Here is an 18,007-nt window from a genome sequence, read left to right as displayed (position 1 = left end):
TTCTTTGTCTCCCTCGCTACTCACTTACGAGCAGTGTTTTCTGTCATAATTTAAAACTCTCTCCCTTTATTATTGTCTGCTTATTCAGCCTCTCTCCCTCTCCCTCCATTCTTCAACAGTCTTACATTACTCACTCTAGATTCTTTCTCTCTCCGTCTCTCATTCAATCTCTCATCCACGCTGCAGGAGGTCACTCAGGTCCACTTTTAAAAAACAGCGTGAGCAAAATGTGTGTCATTTTTCTCTTTAACTGGATCATTTGTATTTATTTGCCTCCCTCGGCACTGACTCCTGCCTTTACTAGAGAGAACATGAGGGCTTTTTAAGGGGAACCGCCAGCCACCCCTTAACCCTATTAACCCTTAAGTGGACCCAAATGATGATAAATAGACAATGTGGTAATTTGGAACTCAATCAGGTGGCAGGCAAAGCGTAATCCATACTGTCAATGGATTGGTTGGAGGGGGGGGGGGGGGTCAAAGATTGGGGGAGATAGATACTAGTTTAGTCACAACAGCACGACAAATGGCTTCTTCCAGGATAGGGTTGCCTGGGGAGAAAAAAAAAGCTTTTACACAAAGAACATTCCCATAAAAAGAAAATAGCAGCAACCCCCCAGAATGCACTGCAGCAACTTGTGTGTATTTATTGTCAAACAGGATAAATGTGTTTTGATGCCCTTCTCTACTTCGTGGTGGTGTGGAGATGGTAAGATGGATATTAAACCTGAATATTTATCACTACAACAAAGCGCCACGAGGTGTCATGTCAAATGTTTGTGGCAAAAATCCTTGTGCACCTTTGATTCTTATCCTGTTATTACATATTTTATGTTTGGGATTCTTTATTTTCTTGTTGAATCTTCATCAGGCTAATAGTGGGGCTGCAGTAGCCCAGTGGTAGAGCCGGCGGTAGAGCGGGTCGTCCAATGTTCCAAGATCGGCGGTTCGATTCCCGCTTCTGCCCAAAAACACCCGGAGTGTGAGTTGACAGTGGGAGGTGTAGGCTCACCTCTGGAGCACTGTTGAGGCGCCCTTGAGGAAGGCGCCATCCCCCTCAAGAGCTGCTCATCTGGACGCTCCACAAAGGGGCTGCCCGCCACTCTACCTCCTATTGCATGCTAACAGGCCTCCTTGTGTGTGGTTGTGTGTATTACAGGGAGCCTGTACACACTAATATGCATGCGTGTGATTGATTGACTAACATACTAGAGTGTGCATTCTTAATTTCCCTTCGGGGATTACCACAGTATAGAATTTTTAAAAAATTAATACAACAAATTACGAGCCTTAACCATTGAATTATTTTATTTGGAAGTAAATATGGCTTAATTATTGGTATATAACACAGTGTTTGTAGAGACTCTTTTTCTGGTACATGGGGCACACGCTGTACCCGTTGCGCTATCTTTTCCCATCATCCTTTTATCCACTACCCATTAGCACCAAATGTGTGCTCATTTTTAACACGTTCCATGATTAACTTGGGCAACAATCCTTTGCAGCCAGTTTGTGTTAACGATATTTGTTCTCTCAGGGGACAACTTGATGTTTTCTAGTGTCTTCGTGGCCAGCGTGTCACATGTATTGGTAGGCTGTGGTTGTGTTTGGATGCATCTTTTGTAATCTATGTGAAATTATGACAGATGTTTCAACATGCATGGAGCTGTCGAAGCATGTTTCATCCTTAACGGCGATCCATGAAAGTAATTTTAAGTGCACAGGCCTGCATTGTTATGCAGCAGATGGAAGTCATGGTCAATATGTGTTGTTTTGAAAAATGCACCGACAGTGATCCTCAGTCTATCGGCACAACACAAGCATATTGTATTAAAATCCCAGTATCGATCTGGAATGCGTCTGCCGGCTCGCGGACAGTACGCTCTTTGAAGAATGTAGCCTATTCAAATATGTCCCCACTTTATGGAAATGTGCTGACATGAGCGGTGGGAGGCTTGAAAGGAGGGATTGTATTAAATGATATAGGGACACCTTGAGGAGAGAGGCCGACAGTGAGAAGGAGTGAGCAGGCAATCTGCTCTGCTTTATTACATGTTAAATGGAACATATTCATCTTCTCATATCACTCCTGCCCCTCCTCTCAACCTCATTTTCTGCTCTTTCCCAAAAACTTTACAAAAAGAGCTCTGCGAGGAGGGTTCAGGAGTGTTTTTGTGGAGGGTTGTCGTCCGCCTCGCGTCTGCGCTCCTCCCTTAAATCACATCTACTTCTTCTTTCTCCACAGCCGCTGCGTTTTTCTCCCTTGCTTTTCTGTCATTGCTCTTAAAAACACACACTGTTCATCTTTGTCTGGGTTCATGTAATAAAGCTTTTTTTTTCTCTGTGAGTGACCCCCACCACCACCACAAAGACACACACACACCTCCCCTTCTCTCCACTCTCGTTTCATCCATCCGTATTTTGATTTATGACGCAGAGCAGAGAAACTGTAATGTAGATATCTAAAACCAACCTTAGTCCCCCCTCTTTTCATTCCTATCAGCGCATCAAAAGATATAGGGACCTGCTCGGTTTGCGTGGATGCACTGTATGCATGTTGTGGTGTGAATAAAGTGTTGTTATAGAGACCTTTCACTGCTACTGATGGCACGAGGCGAGACCCCTATATGACTGTAAAGATTTACTGCCTCTAGGGTTGCAGCACAAACACACACAAATACACAGTGCAAATAACAACCAATTGTTTCTGGCTGGATGTCTATATTTTCTCAGTCTTCCACCACAGGGGGCTTTATTAAATATCCTTTGAAACTCTGGGGATCGAGGGAGGGACTAAAAGAGAGGAATAATGTAATGATGTGGATTGCTAAAAGGAGGAGATAGGGAAAGAGGGGTTGTTCTGTGACGTATAGAATCATTTCTAGACATTTGCATTGAAATATTAGATTTGCTTCTGTGGGAGAGGGTGGATAGAACATTTATGATCTGTTCTTATGCCTATGTTGCAAGATGAGTGTATGATGACTATACAAGTAAAAAACAGCAGTGTCACCAAGGAAGATTGTTTCTATCAATGGTTTTATTTTCTTGTGAAAAGTTTTGTCCACTTGAACATCCTGAAGCCTGAGAAGGAAAAAGGAATCAGTCTAATAAGAAAAATGAAACTTTACTTGCTCAAATTAAAAAACCATAATTGAAACATTGCTTCATAAAACGCAAAAGCAAAATTTCATTTGAGTCTGTATTTGTACAGACGGGATGAAGGGAATAGCCTTCATTCCTCCTACATTATGTACTAGGGTTAAAAAGATATCAGTCATTATGTCAGGGTTTAAATGTTTTTTCTTTGTCCAAGGCATGACTGAAAAAAACAAAAAATACAGTTAAACCAAGGACGGTTGGATAACAAATAAATCATCTGCAAGATTGGTGCTGTTTGAAATTTTGGGGGATTTTAGGCCTTTTTATTTTTCTGGTTTTGAGAAAAAATATTCAACTTTGGATATTTTGAGTTTGGAGTTTTGTTTGACCTTTTTAATAATCAGATATACTGTGTATTTGGCAGGTTGTGCATGTACACAAGAAAATAGCACCCAATGAATTTAAGTGTCCAATTTCTATTTTCATAGAATTTGATTTAGATATCTACAATTTTTTTTTTTTTAACTTTTACTGCTCAGGTCACTCAGGAAGGGGATGATGATACCTTCAGATTCTTGCTGCAGCATGTAAGGAAATATTGTCTGTTCAAATGAACTGGAAGGATCAGAATCCCCTCCTGGCTCACATGAAGCGAAGTACAGTAACTTTATTTTCATGCCTAGCCCAGAAGAATGCGGTGATTACCTGAGGCCAATAAGCAACTTGAGAGAAAAAGGAAAAAGCTCTTTTCAGGTTTGTTGGTAGTTTCATGCATTAAAGATAAAAACAGGGTAATACAGCAGTTATGATTTATGGCGTGCGCATGATGTGACATTTCTATTGTTTTGCATCTGCTCACGCAGTGGCGCCGTAGCAAATGACTTGAGGACACCTAATGTGAAACTGGAGCAGGGGGAGGGAGGATTATGTGTTTTCCCCACCGTCTCTGTGGTTGGTGGTGGGAACTTAATGTTACGCCTAATGATAGATGATGGAGGATGCGGCATTCCACCACAGTGTGCGACAGTGTTATTGTCTCCGTGATAAACTCGGCTATCGTTTCGGCCTTTTTCTCCGCAGAGAAAAACCAGAGAGTCACCGGAAATATTAGTCCCACTGTCTAGTTCCTCATCAAGAAACGCTGTTAATTTCCATCCTCCCCTCGCCCTCCTCCCTCTGTCCTCCTTTCCCTCTCTCGGAGGCCATTACTGGTGATAAACACTGTGGTTTGTATCAGCAGGATGCACCTGGCATTAACGAGAATGCTTAAGAAAGTAATTAGTGTGTGTGTGTGTGTCTCCCCTCATCCCCGAACATACCCAGGTGGCATAATAAATGAGCGCCACGATCCATAGGAATTGGATGGGAGGGATTTCTTCTACCGCTGCTGTCATTGCTCAATACCCTGACGCAGAGCAATGTCTTGTCATGCCTCCCAGCAAACGACTGAATTTCTCCCCAGCGGATCCCCAAATGCAGAACGAATCGACGGCACAAACATTCCGGTCCGTGCTAAAAGCAGGTACGGCCTGCCGTGGAATCAGCCAGAGAACGATGGAAGTCGAGGTTAGAATAGCGCCACATCTTCAAAATTGCTTATTCGCTGTTTCAAGTTAAGCTTAGATGAGAAGATGGATTTTTTTTTTTTTTTTTTACTCTTGTGTTTGCACGGTAAATATAAAAGTTGCAACAGGCCATCGGTGAGCTTAGCTAAGCAAAAAAAAGGCTGGGAACAGGGGGAAAACAGCCAACCTGGCTCTGTTGAAATGTGATAAAATTATCCTTCCAGCACCTGTAAAGCTCGCTAATTAACACGATGCATCATCAAACCTTACAAAAATCAGAACGGCGAAAAAAAAAAAAAAAAAAAGACCAAGAAAACAGTCCACTTCTAGTCTCATTTTAAACTAACCGATTGTTGCTTCGGATATGACGGCGATATCTAATTGTCAGCTAATTTTTGGGGCAAGACTGGGACTCTCCAAAACTGTTTCCGTCTTGTTTTGGAGTATTTCTCCCCCCTGAGATCAGTAACGGACGATGAACGATAAAGTGTATTGATTAATCACACTTGTGTGGAAGCTGCTAAAGGCACCTGAGTACCTCTCATGTTGTCACTGACCCGCGTTTACAAGGACTATAGATTTATCTGGCCTCCCCAGCAAATATGACCACGTGACGGTACACATATGTACACATCTCCTCTGCACCGGCTTCCCTGCTGCATTTCACCCTGGGTAATGACCCATGCGACCAATCCTGTGCTTTATGTCCAATGGGGAGGGGGTGTGGGGGTAATTTTTCACTCCAGGGGGCAAATCAAACATCTGATTCTGACTACAGGGGCTCGCCTTCACCCCCAATATTCCTTTGAGATCAGCAGAGTTGCTGACGGGCAGAATCTTTCACACGCTTGCGGGGCGTTTAGTGAGGCAGATGGAGTGTTCTGAGCACTGGTGTGAACAAAACGATGACACCGCCATTAGCATAATAGCCCTAGCATGTGCATGTGTGTGTCATTATAGGTTTTTATGGAGTGTGTGAAGAGAGACAAAAGCAGTTAACAGTGGGCAGGACACCAAGGCTGGTGTTACTCCACAATCCATAGACTGGATTAAGGATCCAACTGGTCCAACATAAGAGCTTCATTTAAATGCACTGAAGTTTAGTGTAGCAGCTACCATTAGGAGCGCTAGCATCTGGAGCATAGCAGCTAAGACAACAGCACTTAAAGTGGAGCACACCTCAAGGACAGTCTTGAGCTTGCAAAGCTAGTGATGCTTATCCTATAACCAGACATGTTAGCATCCACAGTCTGCAACAACAATCTCCTCTTTGGAAGCTAAAAGATGGAATTTGCTATTCGGAGTGGTCCAAGGTGACAGCTATCCAGTCTGTTAATGGTTGACACTCACAGTTGAGCCCGCCTGCATCGACGGATGGATGGATGGAGGGATGGATGGAGGGATGGATTCACTAGGGCCCAGTGGAGTGATCAATACTCTCTTCCGTGAGCTCTTTCTAAAACATTTTAATGGTGATACGATCAGAACCAGGGGTAATTTAACAGGAAGGTGTACTTAGGGGTGCAGGTAATTTTATCCTCATCATCATTATCAACACAATGTTATAACAAGTAAACCTTATTGCCTTTCTAGATTAAGCCAATGGTCTTTCATTACGTTCTCCACGCTACACATCGATCTGCAGAGTTAGCTTCTGTTCCATTAAGTCCCACAGCAATGATGGATCTCACCTTCCTTGGCTGGAGCTGCCATTGGAAGCTTTCTCTGACGCTCCCTGTTGTCCTTTTTTATTGAAAAAACCCTCTTGCGTCTCTTTCGATATTTTGCACGTATCAGCTCGATTATCGCAGCAGGTTGCGGCAACCTTTGGCCTTTCCGAGCACGGATACGGTCGTGTTGATTCTTGCGAGGGGTGTACACAGTCTGTCAACCACAATGTAATTTGTTGGAATCTAACAATGCATGTGCTCTTATGGGGAAAAAGATTGACAATCAATTGCATACTTTAAAAAAAAAAGAGGTCATTTTTTACTGATTTTTCCCCTCACCTTTATGTCACACATTCATCACTCAGCTCCCTCCCTCTTCTTCTTCTTTTTTTTTTTTACACTTTTATCCATCTCCCCTAACACTCATCCCTCACACTCCATCCTCTCTTTTTCCCCTCTTTCTTGCACCACATTTCCTTCACATTTTCACAGGATTTCTCTTTCCCTCCCCTCTCACCCCTCCAGGCGGTATGAGATGTATCCTGTGTGTGCAGACCTGCAGGGCCAAATCCTCGCCTGCTACAAGGAGAATGTGGGAAAAACCCTTAACTGCTCCAACATTGCAGCTCTTTACCTACAGTGTGTCAACAACGCCAAACAGGTGGGTCTTTACTGAAATGATCTGCGCTTCTTTTACCTCCTTTTATATCTCATTTCAGCATAATTTGCTTAAAGACACATGACGTATGCGTATGTAGCTGCATAAAATATGTAAAAATGTACCCTTTAACTTTGAATTCAGTTTCTTTTGTCCTTTCTGAAAGGAACAAACATCTGCATGCACCCTCATGGATAGATGAGTCAAGTCGCATTGCTTTCTACCCCCAGGAGTGTTGCTTTCAGGTGAACTGAAGTAGCCCCGACATGCGTCAGCGTATCTTTTCATAAGTGTGTGTGATAGCCACTGTAGAGCGAGATACCCCTCTAGAAATGTCTAAACAAATTAGTATAACACACACATTACACCCACACGTAACACAGGCATCCATTTACATGCGCCGGCTCCTTGCTTTTAGACGAGAGAATAAAATTTCCACTGGCCTGCTGGCGCCTGAATAAAGCTCCCACTAAATGGCCAGTTACCCTACAGTCTATTTCCATAATACCTGCTGACACAGGCGTCGTCCCACCTCTTCCTCCTCCACCCCCACCCCTACCCCCCAGCTGGATCTGTGTGTTTTAATGTAATAAGACCAGCAGACTAGCCATTGCTAGTTGGATACCTCTTTGGAGTGCAAATGTTTTTTCGCCCTCGTGCTCCCGCGGTCACTCGCCGTACGGTAATAGTGATGTCACTCTGACCGATATTAACTTAATTCCTCCTCTCTCTCTCACACACACACACACACACACACACACACTTTGCAACATGTAACAATCAACAGCACCAACAGGCCTCAATTTACATTCGTGGAGCCTCTCTATTATATATATATATATATATATATATATATATATATATATATATATATATATATATATATATATATATATATATATTTTTTTTCCCCCCCTTTACTTACAATTTACTTGTTTAGCCAGAAATGAAGGAAGCTGAATTTTTGCGTTTCCTGCTCGCTCTCATGTGTATTTGGTATTAGATTTTAAAGTTGCATCCGGGTAAATTTCTAAGCTGTGCATCACGTAAATTGTACAATGTATTATTCATGGCATGCATGTGTGCATGTGTGTTTAACAAAGCTACCTGTAGCCTCGTCAGGATTCAGCAAGGGTGCGTTCGCCGTCTGGATGATGTTATGATATTGTAAATTGTTTGTGAGCAAGCCTGAGACGATATGGTAATCCGCTTGTGTTTATCGGCCCACGGCGATCACAACACACTCCTCTTCGTCTGCGCTTATCTGTCTAAGAGTCGCTTTTTAAAGTCATTAGGTGCAAAAAAAAAAAGAAAGGTCTATGATAAGGCTTTAAAGGAATAATATGCAGAATTACACAATTACACAGCTGACAAAATGGGGTGGGGCAGGTGGGGGATGGATACGAGCTGATGCAGCTTCATGATTAGGATGTTTACATTGCTTTATCGTCAGAGCGCAGGAAGCTACGCCGACATCAAATGTCAAAGGACGTGACTTTGACCTCTGCAGGTCAGGAGATCCAAACGAACCCTCTTAAAAAAGGGCCGTCTCCTATCTCCTTGCCCTTTCTGTCAAAGTCATTTGATAGCACGGCTCAGACGGGGGTTTTTTTTCCTTCTATTTTAAAGGAAGCAAAATCTCTTTCTCCTTCTTCCTCTTGCCCCTTTAAATCTTAGATTCCACTTTAAAACTGCTGTACCGTAGGTATAGATAGGAATGTCCAAGATGGCATCTCATAGGGGATAGAAAACCAAAGCCCCCATCCAAATCTCAGTTTTATAATATTGACCTCTCAGCTGGAATCAGCCAAGACAGAGCCGGCCTTTGTCATCGATAATTAGCGTTCTTATCACCGTAGATACGATAACATTTAGACCCACTTTCGCTTGCTTTTGTGACCTCCATGCCCCACCGCCACTGCCACTACCACCGCCTCTCCTTCACTCCCTCCATCCACCACACCTAGTCTCATTCCCAATGCATTCACCGCTTAACAGGTCCAGATAGCAAACTGTGAGAAAGAGGCAGTCGAAGGGCAGATAAAGTCGCTTTCTCTCCCCCTCTATGAAAAAGAGTTTATCACGCAGACGATCTCTCTATCCACTGCTCGCCTCGTCATTCCATATTCTTGCCGCATGACTGCCGTTTGCTCCCTATCTTTTCCTTCGCCACTTCATTTTTTTAGACGGACCCTTCCATCTCCCTTTTTATTCCCAAAAAGCAGGGAGAGATCCGTCTCTTGGTGTCAGTGAAAGGTTTGGTTTGCAACGACTGAAAAACGGGAGTAACTGGACTAAAATAATGTATCATCTTCGATATGGATATTTCAAAACCAAGAAGGAAAAAGTCGTGTTGATGCATCTAGAGATGATAAAAACCCAAACTTGATTGCAGCTTAAATACCAACCTCAGTGTTTAAAAAAAACCCCTACAGAATCACTAATACTTGTCGCCATGTCAGATCAGCTCTTTGATGTTACCATGTTCCCATATTTCAGAAGTTTTCTGGTAGATACAGTATCATCATTACTGGAATACGTGTCCAGAACTATAAGTCAAAAGCAGCCTTATGAAGTGAAATCGTCCTTTAAGGGTTTTAGAGTTTCATCGACTTCTTGGTCGACTATAAATAAATGTCAGCGATCGTGTCGGATCGGTGATACATGAAAACAAACACCTCTATCAGAAATGAAATGAAAGTATTAGGTCAGAGTGGAAGAATGTGTTTCTATCCTTTTACTTTGCTTTTCTTTCTTCCCGTTCTTTTCCTCTCAGGCAGTTTTCATCCAACGGCACTGGCTTCGATAGGGCCGGTTCAAACGGTTATTGACAGGCTGTGTTGGGGATTTGTGGTTGCACTTATCGCTTACACAGAATCCACTGCCCTCAGGTCCAGCTCACTCCATCCTCTTTTGCTTTATTGGACTCTCAGGCTTCCCTCTCACCGTTTTGTCTCTCCGGCGTGACATAATATGTTCCTCCTCTATTTGCTTTTCATTTGCTTCCTCTTCCTCTAAACGCACTTCTCTTCGTCTCCACCTCTGGTTTCTATCCGCAGACCAAGTTAAGGACCGGGGGTTAAAGGCGAAAGAAAGAAAAGAGGAAGCAATGATGAGTTTATGGCGTGTAGGATTTCTTATCATCGACTAACTGGCAGACAGATCCGATCAGAAGAATTGAGGAGTGAGTCGGCACCGAAACACGAACCCTCAAAACCCTGTGGAGACCCGAACCTAACCGGAATGGAGGCAACGCATGCAGCATCCCGAGACATGAAGAGACACCTTTCCGCACTTCTCTTACCTTTCGTCTCTCTCTGCTGTGAGTGGGCGTGACGGGACGCTGAGTGTGTCCCACTTGACGGATGGCAAAAACAAACCGGGAAAAAGGCAAATAAAATATTTTTAAAAAAATCATGCCATCTCTTCCACTGCCCACCTTCACCTTTCACCCTCACGCCTCATTCCAGAAAATAAAAGTCTATTTTTATTAATAAAATTCAGGTCCTATTCTGTTGTCCATAAATTCCTCAAATCATTGTTTCCCTTCCCCCAAATTCATTATAATGTTCACATATTCACGTGTGTGTATATTGTTCTTCTTTGCATCTGTTAATGTCAGTGTGTTATCTTAATGTAACAAATGTGCACATTTCTCATCCAGACCAGCACTCGTGACTGCGCCTGATCCGAGGAAATAAAAAGACGAAATGATGCAGAACCGTTGTTGAACTCTTTTTTTTTTTTTCAGAAATATTAAGTTCTATTTGTCCCGTTTGTTTATGGGTGTGTGTGTGTGTGTGTGTGTGTGTGTGTGTGTGTGTGTGTGTGTGTGTGTGTGTGTGTGTGTGTGTGTGTGTGTGTGTGTGTGTGTGTGTGTGTGTGTGTGTGTGCTAATTATAGTAAGCATCATACATCTGATGGATATGCGGCCCCTCGTGTTGTCACAATGACAGTTTGCCAAATGGAGTGATTAAGCCCAAGAGAGGGAGAGCCGAAGCACGGAGGAGTAACATTCTCTTCTTCTATATCTCTGGCGTGTGAATCCCCAGCCCTCCCCATCAGGCCTTCTTTTTCTCACTTATTTCTTTTTCATCATCTTCTCTTCCTTTCTGGAGTTTACCTCTTTTCCTTCTCAGCCTCCCAGACTAATGTCTTAGAGGAGACAGCTTCTCTGCGCCGTCTTCTCCGCTTTGGGTCGGGTTGAGTTGGATAGATAGAGAGATAGACAGATAAACTGTTTGTGTGTGGGTGGGATAACGTTGCAGCCATCCTTACGATCTCCATGCAGTAGGAGTGTGTGGAATGTCAGAGGGACTCTGTCTGGGTTTAGTGTAGAAGCAGGTTACCATAGAGGAGTGTGTGTGTGTGTGTGTGTGTGTGTGTGTGTGTGTGTGTGTGTGTGTGTGCTTGCAACCATGTGATTCATTGTGACTAATCCCCCCTCCCCCCGTCTGTCAGTCAGCTGTCCTTTCGCTTTTTGACATTTGGAGTCACAAAGGGGTTAGGGGTTGATTTCTATTATACGGCGCCTGTGTGTGTGTGTGTGTGGAAGGGGTTTTCTGAATGTTGGGGCTAATGGCTGTGGAGCTCGTGGCAGGTGTTCCTCCACAGGGCAGACGAAGCTCATTTCATTCCCCTCATTTCATCCTCTTTGACTCCTCTATGTGGCCCAGAACCTCTGAGTCAAGACGGGTTATTTAAAGGTGTATTCCGTCTGCATTCTGTATTCTGCTCCCCCCACATATAATTAAGAAATGATTAGAAATCATGAGATCTGCAACCTTGAAAAGTGCGCAATGACGTTAAAAGGGAGTTTCTATTCAGAGATTCAAAGAAGCCTTCTGCATCTTGAAATCCTAGAATTTCCAGGGAAAACCAATAAGCGGGAAAAGTGTAAGGCGTTCAAAAATTAAAAATTCATTTGGTGCAATTATAAACACACTACCTGGCGGCACCCTTAATGGAAGAAATTAGATATTACTGGAAGGGATTTTGTTAAATAAACGATGGAAAAAATAACACCTCAGCTATAATGACAAATGATGATATACATAGTGGGTTATAAAGCTTCATGACTACTGCTGAATGTTTTTCTGATGGACTATATCGACATTTATCAAACCTGTACAGCATCCATAAGACACTGAATTTACATGGTGATTTATGGATTTTCCTTACCAGTTATAACATAGATGTTCAGTGGTTGTGCTTAAAATACATTATAACACCTCATGGCCTGCTTTAACGGTCTACTTAGTATTCTAACTTGTCATTAAATGTATTAAGTAAAGCACACTTTTTATTTTTTCCATTTTTGTCAGCTGCATGGTTGATTAGATGATGGCTGAGAGGAAAAAAATAATAACTGGTATTATACATCATTTGATGGTGAATTAAATTAAATTTCATTTCTTTTGGATGACTAAAAAAAAGAAAAACTAAATTAAATGTGAAAGAGTTTTCATTCCAGGATGTCTACTCATCAGTCCTGTGTGACCTCTGATCACAGTATTTTAAGGGACTCTTAAGAAGACAATGGAAGTTTGTAGCCGCCGTCGCTCGTGGATGACAGGTCTGTGCTGCCGTTAGTGACAGAACTGACACATTCGGCTGATGCCAGGACACACTGTGTTCACGGTGTGAGGAAATGTTGGGAAAGTTACAGTCACCAGCAGTGGAGGGAGGAAATTGGAAAGTGTGTGTTTGAACCCAGAAGACTCAATTATCAGGGTCCAGTCTGTGTCCGTCTCCGTGGCTGCAGCCAGCCGGACAAAGGTGGGTCTACTGTTTGTCTCTTCCTCCTTACTTGCTGTGCACCACAAGACTTTGCACAAACAACAGACAATTTTCCTTTACTGATTACAATATTGTCACAGTATGTCTGAGCTGTTAAACTGCATTAAAAACTAGTGGTTTAACCGCCTTTTTCAGCAGCAGCAGAACTAACCCTCAAGGGGAGTAAAATTCTTTTATTTCCCCCATTTTTGTGTGCATAATTGGAAAAAAATACAAACTTCTGTGCTATTAAGGGAAATGAATTCTTTTGAGGTTATTTATTTACTGTTTTTCTGCTGTAATTTGATACCACGCTCCGCTGTGTGCTCACCTGGAAATGAATCATTGGAATCTATTATAAGTGCCAATAAGAACAATGTCTGTGCTTTGACTCTATGACTGAATAGAATAATTTGGTATTCTATCCTCTGATTTGTGTATTTTATTGTATATCTATGTGAATAAATAAGCATTGCTTAATCAAACTAAAGTTTTCCTCTGGGTAGGTTTGCTAAAAGGTCAACTTCTTCCAGAATGAAATAATTGGTAGTTTCACAAAGCTAGAATTTGAAGTCCTTCAGGCTTTTCTATTTACTCATTTTTAGAACTGAAAATAAAGTTGCCAGCATCTTGCCATGCTGTGAATTATTTCATTTGATTTTTGTTGTTGTTGTTGTTTTGTTGTTGATTATATTTCTATACTCTAGGTCCCCTGAATGAATGAAAAAACCTATTTCTCTGCCCCAGTCAAAGGTGGTATGTAGAGTTATGGTCTTTTCAAGTCTCCTGAAACACACTTGATAGAATGAGCTGTGATTCACACAAGCTGGCCTACAGGTGTGTGTATCATATTCTCAATCCTTGTGTTTTCCTTTCGCCTCCTTTTTTTTTTGTTCTTTTATTCCGCCTCAGCCCCTCCTCTGCTCTATTTCTTACTTTCTTGCCCACGTTCTTTCTCCCTCCATCTCATCAAGGATGCAGAGGAATCGGTCTGGCAGCCTGAGGGGAGGATCTGTTGGTGGTGATTGGTTCTCCTTGCTTGCCAATGAGGTGTGAAGCGTCTGCCACGCCGCTGTGGCTCTTCTCCGGGGGGGCCGCCCTCCCGTGCACACACGCCGAGAGTTTGACAATATGCTTCAAATAGATACAAAAACGCTCAACAAATGTATTCTCCAACACAAATTAACAACAGAAGACGCTTCCAAAATGTGCTTATGGTTCCCGTCTAGGTGGGGGACGCCTCGTCTGTTTTGACTTCACATACATTCACTCCCATATAGAAATGTTCTCCAGCAATGCCGGTGGGGGCCTGCAGTTGAGAGAAGACTGTCATGTACTCCATTCTAGTAATGGGCAGGCAGATGGCAGGCTGCTCTGTAGCCTCTGCTTAGGCTGATGGCTCTATTCATCAGGCTACTCACCCTCCCTGCAGCCCCGCGCTGGGCTACAATTTATAGAACTCTCTTGTTCGCACTCCCCTCTGCTATTTTCTCTTTCTGTTATTTATTTCCACTTTTTTTGTTTTAGGCTCTACCTTTTCTCTTATTTTCTCTGAGTTGGTACTGTTGTCTGTCTGATTGGCACCATAAAAGGCTGTTTCATTCCAACTAGAATTTCTGCTGCAGGCGAGGTGAGTTATTGGCTCTACTTTCCTTTCTTTCTTTATTTTTTTTTTACCAAGACTAAAGTTTTTGTCATACAGACATTTCTTTTCACAAATAGAGCTGCCTGGTGCCACAGGAAGTTTCATTTGAGTGAGTGAAACTTAAGTGGTTGTTGAGTAGGAGCCAATTCAATGCAGAACGAGTTATCTACCTTGGAATTGAAAAGGATGAATTCTTTAAGCGGTAGCTGGATAATTTGGAGACTAAACATGAATATACAGCCAGCAGCGGCTTGGCTTTCCTCGGAGATCATACCTGTAAGCAGCTCGCCTCCATCTCGATGAAGATAAAATCTAAGGAATTTTTTTTGGCCTGATGTTAGAACGTCCGTCTCTTAACTTTGGCAAACTACAACACCACAAAAAAAAAATCACTGCTGCTGTAACAACCTTTACTGATTACAATACTGTCACACTGTCAGCTGTTAAATTAAAACTAGTAGTTTAACTGTGTTTTGCAGCAGCAGTACTAACCCTCAGGGGCAGTAAAATTCCTTTATTTCCACCGTTTTTATGTACATCATTACTCAAAATACAAACAGTTATGTGCTGTTAAAGGAAAGGAATTCATTTTAGGTTTTTTTATTTACTGTTTCTGCTGTAATTTGACACCAGGCTCTGCTGCCTTTTTTTTAACCATCCAGACAGCTGTGACGGTAGGCGTTCCCACCTGGAAATGAATCACTGGAATCTATTAAGTGCCAATAAGTACTAATTTTTGCAATATATCCACAAAAGTGCCAAGAAATTTTGGCATGCCAATCTATTAGACCGATTTTAACTTTTTTATATAAAGTCAGTGTTGTGCATGAAGGCATCTCAAAGAATCCATCCTTTGAATGCTGTCATATTTTTGGTGAACACATCATTTTCAAACCAGGGAACCTGAACGTTAGTGAGCTTTAATGAACGTTGGCACAGCTTTAAGGTAGTGTGGGTACCACAGCCTGAGGATTGACGTGATCACACAGCAGCAGGTTGTTCAAACAATGCAACACTTAATGACAGAAAAAAAATGGAAGAAATGAATATTCATGAAATCAATGATTACGTAGATTCTTCATTTTACTTTAAATAGAAAGTGAACAGAGAACACACCAGGAGAGGATAATGATGGTACTGCTGGTTTTAGGATGAAAGATGAGGACTTAAATCTGGTTCCAGTTTTGAAGAGCAACATTCACACTTTTTTAGTTATGTTTTTTAATGATGTGTAAAAGCTGCATAGATAAGTGGCTATTTTTTTTAATGCGTTCCAGGAATCACACGCAATTAACGAATTCCGCTATAAAGCGACAAACTATCTTATTATTTAATTTAAACGTCTGTGGACCCTCCCCATACTGATTTTAAACCACCTTCTATCTGTATTACCTTTTCCCACACTCTTATCGACTGTTTAAAACACTTTTGTGTCTCGCAGAAGTCCGAGACTCACGGAACGTAGCGTACTTCCGGATGCTGTCAGCCAATAGAATGCGCGTACGGTATCAAAAATCCACGATGAGGTGAAGTCGCGAGTGTTGATGCGCGAAAGCGTGAGGGTGCACTTTATATATAAAATTGAAAGAAAAAAATTGGATTAAGCAATACCATGAAGCCTGTTGAAAAGATGTGACATGAATGTGATTCATGACTGTTTGTGTGAGCAGGTGAGAGCTTGGCGTCTACGCTGCAGAGGTAAAGTGAGCAGTAATGAGGCCCTGAGACGCTGCACTGAGAAAACGGTAGGTCCACAGCACAAGGAGGATGACCTTGAGGTCCACGGAAACACAAACTACATCCACAAACTTAACGCAATCAAACCATTCCCTCCAAGAGTTCACCAAAAGTTGACAGTTTTTGTTCCGTGTGTGTTTTTCATACATGAGGGTGGCAGGGGGGGGGGGGGAATCTGCTGCTAAAAAAGTGCTGTGATATTGTGATAGATTTTAATCTCAACCAACAGAAAAATAGAAAAGTCACTATAATGAAATATAATCAATTTACACAGCCCTGCAATCGCTTATATTTCATTTTATGTTGGAACTTTCAGAGAGGCACACAGTCCATTTGCCATAATTCATCTTACCTAGCTGGTTGATGATATTTTCTCTGCATGAGGGGAAATAATTTCCCGAAGGCACAATATAAGCTTTGCAAACTTTAGTTCTAATGTAAGACAAATAGCAGAGTGCAGGTTTAGAATGTGTCTCAGAGTGTCTCAGAGTGACACAACTCAAAATGCTGCAGCAAATCTTACACAACTAAAACTGAAGCTAAAAAAAGAAAAAGACAAATCCGAGTTCCTTTCAGGTGTCTGATCTCCTCACATAAACCCGAAAGGCATCGCTCCTCACCTCAATGACTTCCTTTGCTGCTGGCGTCCACCAACTTGGTCTTCATATGCCGCTCATGACAAGAATCAGTGACCTGATTGTAGTTCTAGCAACCACTTCTGCGAGGGAGACCATGCTGCCAAACTTCTTGGAGATGCATTGGAGTCAAACTTTTAGTATAAAAAACAACAACAAAGCAAGATGTGCAAGAAATAAATTAGTCAAACGTGAACATTAGATGCTCCCTACATGTTAGAGAAGTGTGTGACTATTCTTCAAACCAGTGGTTACTAAACCTGTTACATTGCCTTGCATAAGCCCATCCATCCATGACCTGCAAGAGGTCCGTTTAGACTAATCCCCACAACCGCAAAAAAAAATAAAAATGTTTTTTCATCCTTCAAAAGAGGATTTAAATTACAAATTGTCCTCGCCTGCGACATGGTGTGCAGCCGGTGCCTGGAGCATTCCTGTTGTTAATTTTGCCCACAAGCCCAGTACACTTAGGTGAGTGTTGCCTATTTATACACATTGTGCTCATACTGATATTGTCCCTTCTGAGACCCACTCATGCCCACACTGGAATGTACTTTATCACAGCCTTTTTTAATATGAGTCGAGGTGCTTTAGTAGGCCGATGTATACGCATGCAGCTGCAGATGAAGGCAAACACACACACCTTCCCACACAAATGCAAACACAAGGTGAACACAGAGTTCCACACTCTTACTTATCATGTATATTATTATATAATTATAACCTCCACATGCATGATATATTTATAACACACGGGTACTGAGATAGCAAGCAAAGGTGTCTGGGGAAAACATGAGATATAGCACATTATCACACACACATACACACACACACACACACACACACACAGTAAACCATTCTTTGTGTGTGAGCCGTCATTGTCCCCATCAGTTGCATAGAAGAGCCTCGAGGCGTTTGCAATGCAGACACCATCCAACATAATTATCTCCATTTGATGTGTGTTACAGGGTCATATTGTGAGGGGTGACATCATGACGTCATCATCAGTGATGGAAACACACACACACACACACCTACATACAATCCAAGGGACACATAGTCAACACTGCATCAGTGTGATTAGGAGTACAGTATTGTTGTATTTTGGCTTTAAGCTTGTGTGCTATATTTATGTGAATATTACATTATATTATCATAAAATATATACTTAATTCCATTGTGAAATGCATTGATTTTTTATTTTGCTCTTATAACTCT

At 42.1% G+C, this 18,007-nt stretch overlaps 1 protein-coding gene across 2 annotated transcripts in view; it reads left to right on the top strand.

Moving 5' to 3' along the window:
* chchd3a (coiled-coil-helix-coiled-coil-helix domain containing 3a) overlaps positions 1 to 10,708 on the top strand; it is a 55,683-nt gene extending 44,975 nt beyond the window's left edge. For both annotated transcript variants that reach the window (XM_068306826.1, XM_068306824.1), the window contains 2 exons: positions 6,862 to 6,997; positions 10,054 to 10,708. In XM_068306826.1, coding sequence (XP_068162927.1) covers positions 6,862 to 6,997; positions 10,054 to 10,077 — 160 coding nt within the window. In that variant the 3' untranslated portion in view covers positions 10,078 to 10,708. The remainder of the gene's footprint in view (positions 1 to 6,861; positions 6,998 to 10,053) is intronic.
* The last annotated feature ends 7,299 nt before the right edge of the window (positions 10,709 to 18,007 follow it).

Source organism: Antennarius striatus, chromosome 22 (assembly GCF_040054535.1).
Source record: "Antennarius striatus isolate MH-2024 chromosome 22, ASM4005453v1, whole genome shotgun sequence".
Lineage (NCBI taxonomy): Eukaryota > Metazoa > Chordata > Actinopteri > Lophiiformes > Antennariidae > Antennarius > Antennarius striatus.
The sequence above is the reverse complement of the archived record's forward strand: the minus strand, read 5'-3'. Positions and strand labels throughout refer to the sequence as shown.